We start from the raw sequence: 6,178 nt of genomic DNA on the forward strand, positions 1-6,178 counted from the left end.
TCCGGGTTCGCTGCAACTTTGTGGGTAACCTTCAAAATAAAAGCCTTTATAAACTGTGTGGATTTCATTGCAGACTTGGTGCATATAGCGCATTTTATCAAAATAATACTTCATCATTGTCATCTTAAATTAGTGGTTCTTAACTTGGAAATTAAAGCTTCAAAACAATGTATCAACACAGGTCCAACCATGGCCATAAACAGGGTTTTTAGAAAAATAGAGGTTCAAAAAATGAGCGTTCTGTCTGTTAGGGGTTTTGTCCCACCCCCTTCAGAAAATTTCTGATTTCCTTGATCTAAAAATGTGCATTTTAAGATGTTTCGAGAGCAACATTTTCAATGATAACTTTAAAGCCATGTCAGTGGGCAGTCCTATAAGAGATCTGTTAGCAGTAAAACATGAGAATCAGGTTACATATTGCAATGAATGATTCAGACTACATTCTGTAAATACATAAGAGGCTAAGATGATCAAAACATCAGCAAAATGAAAGTTGACAGTGTTTAATATATTCATACAGTAATAGTATGTTGTTACATTATAATTATACTATATAAGTTTTACAGAAGTGTTGGTGTTGTAAAATCGTAGCCTAGGGGAAGATATTCATCGTGCCAATAGGCTCCGAACTAATCAATATACAGAATATAAAAGTTCTTTAAAAGTACATCACATTATCATATAAAATCAACATAAACTTATCACCAGATAAGATGGTTCCGCAGATGGCTGCCTCTCTGTGTTGGTGCGCATTGTTTTACTTTTTTATTATTAATTCCGTCAGATTAATCTGATTAGCAATTTCTCTAATTCCAATGCAATTAAACTAAGCCAGAGGCAAAGTCTTTTTGTGTGATTAACTTGATATCAGGCATTGTTTCTCCCTATAAACAGATACTGACGCTCGTTTTATCCCCTCTGTGTTTGTGTAGCTTACCAGTGCTCCAGTCGAGGCGGGGAGCTGGAACTAGAAGTGAGAGATGACGGAAGAATCAATATATCTGGACAGACCGTCACTGTGCTGCAGGGAACAATCACACTATAGCCACAGCCACATGCACGCTAGGAGGGTTGGGGATGATGGGACAGTCATTATGTACCCACAAACAGGCGTTGTACCATATGATTTAAATAAAAATTTAATAAAAATGAGTCAATTTAAACAAAGCGTTATTGTCCAGACTGGTCAATCTAATAATGAAACATGACTAAGCATGACAACACACAACAGGATGTAAAAATACACCTCACACTTTGATAGTATTTGTATTTATTCTCATAACGCAAAAGCAAAAATCTCAGTATTAACAAAATACATACACAAAACATGTAAAATCAGAGGTTGTCGGTTTTCAAGCATGCTCTAATAATTAAAAGAATAATCACCAGTTAAATTATCACAGATCAGCATTAAATTACATTTTAGCAGAATATATTTCCTCCTAACTTGTAGTTTCCTACATATTCCTTGAGTTTTAACTGGTTATCATACCAGGTAGCTTCCTTTATCATCCCGTCTCCGTACAGCTTTAGATTTTCTCGTATATTGTTGTACGCAAAAGGAAGTGAATCAAAAACTTGCTTTTGCTATAGCTTTGTCTGTTACCAACAGTATAATGTTGTTAACTGAGGAATAAAGAGAAACTATTTATATACCAGTTTGTTGTTTCATTTCTGTACTGTTGTAGGCTGGTGTGGTCCATTCACAGATTAAAACAGAGTAATGTTGATGCAATATTTCTATATTGCATCAACATATATTTCAAGTATGTATGAAGTCCAATTGAACCACTAAACAATAAACTACACCCTACAGCAATCACCTCATGGTTCATACATGTTCTTGAGGTTCAAGCTGGAACAAAAGATATTGATTAGGTCCTTTAAAACTAAATCAAAGTTTATTGAAATATTGTGATGTAGCTTCACTTTTCAGTGCACCGATTTTGTCCTTAGAACTGTGTTTTAGTGGACTGATAGACCTTCCTAAGCATATCTGACTGTTGTAGCTGAGTGACATGAACTATAAAAGGTTTGGTCTCCATATTCACATTATGAGTGACTTTCTGTGTTGTGTGTAAACGCTTAGAGAAAGTACCAACAGTGAATATTGTCAGTGTATCGATAGAGGTATTTGATCAAAAGTACCATAGTTTAGTTTATTCCTAGTTGATGTTTGATGGACAGTACCATAATTCACCAGTGACAGTTCAGCCAATTAAAGATACAGTACAATTTTGTGTGCAAATATTTTAGCTGTTCAGTGTCCAGTACCTTGTTTCACCGCATAGACATCAACTATTGATACTTTTAAAACTGTGTATTAAATGTGTTGTATTTATAATTGATCAACATTAAGACTTGCATCTTTGGCCTCAAGATTGGCATAAAATCTCTGCCCTGATGAGGTGACCTGAAATACCACCATGGCTCCATAGACTTCCATCACAGGGGCATGCTTGGTAAGGCCTTGTGGGCAGCTGGGGGGAGCTGGATAATGTGAAGTAAGGGTTCAGGAAAAACAAATGTCTCTATGTATTCTGCGTCTACAAAGACGACATGTAACAAGAACAAAGGTTAAATCACTAAAAACTGCTTAGAAGCAGTCTCGTAGTCTCAGCCACCATTCTTTGGAAACACTGGGGACTTGCTGTTCAGCACACTTTAAATTTCCGTAACATGTGAAGCTTAATTCTGCTGTATAGAACTGAAAAAAAGACTTTTGCAGTAACCAGTTCAGTAACGCATTTTGCAATAACTGACTTAATGCTGACAGTACTCCCATTAAAGATTATTTTGTAATTAAAGGATATCATGTCCTCTTGCTGCAGATGGTTGAGCAGTTTCTCCACAGGTGCGTAGCGTCGTAGCGTCGTGGCGGACCCCACCATCAGCAGCTTGTGTTTAGCCCTGGTAATGGCTACATTCAGGCGACGCCAGTCCTTCAACAGCTCTCCTAACTATGAAAGGAGAAGCAGCAGAGAATCAGGTCAGTTTTCCACTCACTTGTTTATTTGCTTGTTCACTAATGCAGAGAGAGGAGAAGAGGAGTTAAAAAAGGACGATGGGAAGAGAAACACTTACGTTTACTTCCTCTACAGTGCTCCTGACAAAAGAAAAGATGATCAGACTTTTGTCCCGTCCTTGGTATTTATCCACTGTATTCACCTCCACACCGGTGAAAGCAGAGGACTGCAGCAGAGCAGAGATACTCTTTAACTGCTGCCTGTAGGGGGCGATAACACCTATATCACTGGGCTTACACCCTGCCTGAAGAAAGTAAAATAAGTAGGGGTTAGTATGATAAATAGCTACTATTTCTCTATCCCCCCCCCCTCCCGTGTATTAAGAACACTTCATGACCCCAAGAATTAAGCCAGGACTTTAAAAACCCACTGTTTTTATGCCATAAATACTTGAGCATAAATCATGCAAATGATGCACCTTTATCAGCAGTGAAAGCAACTTGTGTATGAGAGCAGCTTCGGTGCGATTGCTAACGCCTCCCTTCTCCACAGACTCCACTGCTGGCACCTAAAGGAGAAAAACAAGATGTAGACCAGCACACCTCCTTTGTCTTACTCAGGACAATCTTATTTCGCATAAATAACTTTCTTCGACTGTTGAGGCAGCCGACTTAATTCCTTGACCTTTCACTAGAAGGCAGACCTAATAAAATATGCATCGATCCTCTTGGCTAATAACGGGTAAAAAGGTGGCTCGTAAAACATTCAACCAACCATGGAGCAGTCTAGGAAGCAGACAGGGCTGCTGGGCAACAATGTGGCATGTATCCAAGCCAGGTCGTGCTGCGGATGAGACTTGGAGTAGGAACTAAGCTCCGACTGGACAGAGAGCAGGAAGGGCAGGCTGAGCAGGGCCGTGGCTGTCCTCTCTGATCCACACTCCAGCCGGCCCTCATACATCAGGGAGTTACTGAGAGACATTATCTGCCTAAAAACACAGAGCACACACTGTTTATTATGGAGTGTGTCCTCGTAGATAAGAGTTCAATTGCCATTTGAATGGTCTAATGGATGAGCTCATGATAAACAAAAGAATATGACTGAAGCATATAGTGTTGTCTGTGTATGTTGGTGTACCTATTCATCCGGTACTGTACATTGAGTTGGACCACTGCTTCACTGTGGAGCTCTAGTCGCTTAAAAAGACTTTCGTCCATCCCAAGTGACCTAGAAGAAAAAGAATAAAGAAATTGGGAACCGATATTTCTATTGACATTATTCTAACTTTGCATTAATTACCAAATTTACCCTGCGCTTCCTACATGTTTTACCCTCACGAAGACAAATAACTACAAAAAAGTACAAAAGGAATACTTCACCGTTATCATGACCATTTGTATATCAATGACTTACTCACGTTTCCTTGAATTCTGGAGGAAAACTTAGTTTTTCCTCGCATGCCTCAACCATGAACGGAGAATCCAAAAGTGAAAATCCTTCATGAACTCAAGTAAATGGAGGCCAGGTTTAACAGAAAAACTATATGAAAACTTCTTTTCAGAAACTCTCACACAACTCACGCAGGATAATCCAGGTATCGTTTATCCTGTTGTACGCTCAGTACTTTCCAAACGTGCATTTTTCCCTAAACACTATTGGCACTACTGTCTCATGCTTTTGTAGGTGCGCTGCGAGTCTTTGCATACTGAAAAAGTTGTGTGAGAGTTTGTAAGTGGATGTTTTGCTGTTGTTAAACCTGGCCTCAATTTATTTCAAATCGTCAAAGATCTAGTCCGCTTTTTATAATAGAATAATCGATATGCAGATGGTCATTTTAGGGGTGAAGTGTTACTTTAGCACGCTAGTTTGTATTTGATCAATTTAACAACATATATCTAATCTACACATACACACTTTACCTCGCCTCCTTATTTTGTACTATTGGTGGCAGCTGTTGGTGATCTCCCACCAGGACAAATCTCTTGGCATAGAACAGGGGTCCCAAACAGATAGGCTGGCTGATCTGTGAAGCTTCGTCTACGATGCAGAAATCAAACCGGCGACGTGTGAAAATGGGATGCTTGATGCCCATACAGGTGGTTGCCACTACCAGCTAGACAGAGACAGAGAGAGAGAGAGAGAGAAAGTCAGTTTAGAATGGTAAGATGTTCACAACATTTGTACATTTATTAAATTACAATATCAACAAGTGGCATGTCTTGATGCAGAAAAAAAATAGAGATTAGATGTTAAATATTTAAAAGAAATGCTGATTTCAGTGTCTATAAATCAGTCAAAGTAGTTGCAATTATGATATTCCACAAACTAACTCCTTACCTCCTTGTTATAAAGCTGCTCTAACTCTGACAGAGTGTGAACTCCCTTCTTTCTCGCACTCTCCTCTGTGTAAGGCAGGATGTCTGGATGAACCTGGAGAGGTCAGCAGAAAAGAGAGAAATCAGAGAAGTCAGAGGGGAAAAAACAAGAGATTTAAACATTAGAGGTTCTAATTTGTTGAACTCTTGAATATTTCAAAAATACAGATCAAACCATCCCCAAATGTTTATATTTTGTATTACTTCAATATTACTTCAATAACATTTATTAGTGATTTGTGCTTTAATGCAAACTACCACACGAGAGAATGGAATAACCTTTTTTTAAACAGCAAATATATCTACAAAGTGACAGTTTAAAATAACAAAATGTGGGAAGTGAATGCTTATTTTCTATGCTGTACTGAACACATTGAATAAAATCAAACCATACTGCACCTTCTGCCCCTGTCCAAGACGCAGAAAGCCAACCCGGAAGCGCTTTAGCTTCAGCAGGATGTTATCAACAGCAGAGTGGGTGTAGCTGGTCAGCAACACACTGAACCCACATGCGTGAAGGATGCGAACCTGAGAGAAAAAGTGAGGAAGAGACAAAGAGCAAGAAGGAAAGAGAGAATGGTGGAGAAGAGAGGGTTAGAGTTCTGGTCTCACTTGGGAGTAGATAATGTCCATTTACGGTTCAGGTGAGGTTTTTAGAGCATGGTTAGGAGTTTACCAGGGTGCAGATGGTTGTGGTTTTGCCCGTCCCTGGCATGCCAACAATCAGTGTGTAGTCTTTAGATAACAACACCTTCTTCATGGCCTGCTTCTGGGGTTTGTTGAGACCTGAACACACACACACACACACACACACACACACACACACACACACACACA

The 6,178-nt window shown here is 39.2% G+C and overlaps 1 protein-coding gene across 3 annotated transcripts in view; it reads right to left on the minus strand.

The window, feature by feature from the left end:
• Window positions 1-1,195: 1,195 nt before the first annotated feature.
• dna2 (DNA replication helicase/nuclease 2) overlaps window positions 1,196-6,178 on the minus strand; it is a 12,248-nt gene continuing 7,265 nt past the window's right edge. Inside the window, exons 15-24 of one of the 3 annotated variants that reach the window (XM_031846447.1) lie at window positions 6,018-6,127; window positions 5,741-5,869; window positions 5,304-5,396; window positions 4,886-5,079; window positions 4,104-4,193; window positions 3,741-3,954; window positions 3,445-3,534; window positions 3,085-3,270; window positions 2,814-2,960; window positions 1,196-2,499 (exon numbers count right to left, since the gene is read on the minus strand). In XM_031846447.1, the coding sequence (XP_031702307.1) occupies window positions 2,446-2,499; window positions 2,814-2,960; window positions 3,085-3,270; window positions 3,445-3,534; window positions 3,741-3,954; window positions 4,104-4,193; window positions 4,886-5,079; window positions 5,304-5,396; window positions 5,741-5,869; window positions 6,018-6,127 (1,307 nt within the window). In that variant the 3' untranslated portion in view covers window positions 1,196-2,445. The remainder of the gene's footprint in view (window positions 2,500-2,813; window positions 2,961-3,084; window positions 3,271-3,444; window positions 3,535-3,740; window positions 3,955-4,103; window positions 4,194-4,885; window positions 5,080-5,303; window positions 5,397-5,740; window positions 5,870-6,017; window positions 6,128-6,178) is intronic. The other 2 variants (XM_031846446.1, XM_031846448.1) reach the window with 2 other exon arrangements.

Source organism: Anarrhichthys ocellatus, unplaced genomic scaffold (assembly GCF_004355925.1).
Source record: "Anarrhichthys ocellatus isolate YVR2014 unplaced genomic scaffold, GSC_Weel_1.0 scaffold6, whole genome shotgun sequence".
Lineage (NCBI taxonomy): Eukaryota > Metazoa > Chordata > Actinopteri > Perciformes > Anarhichadidae > Anarrhichthys > Anarrhichthys ocellatus.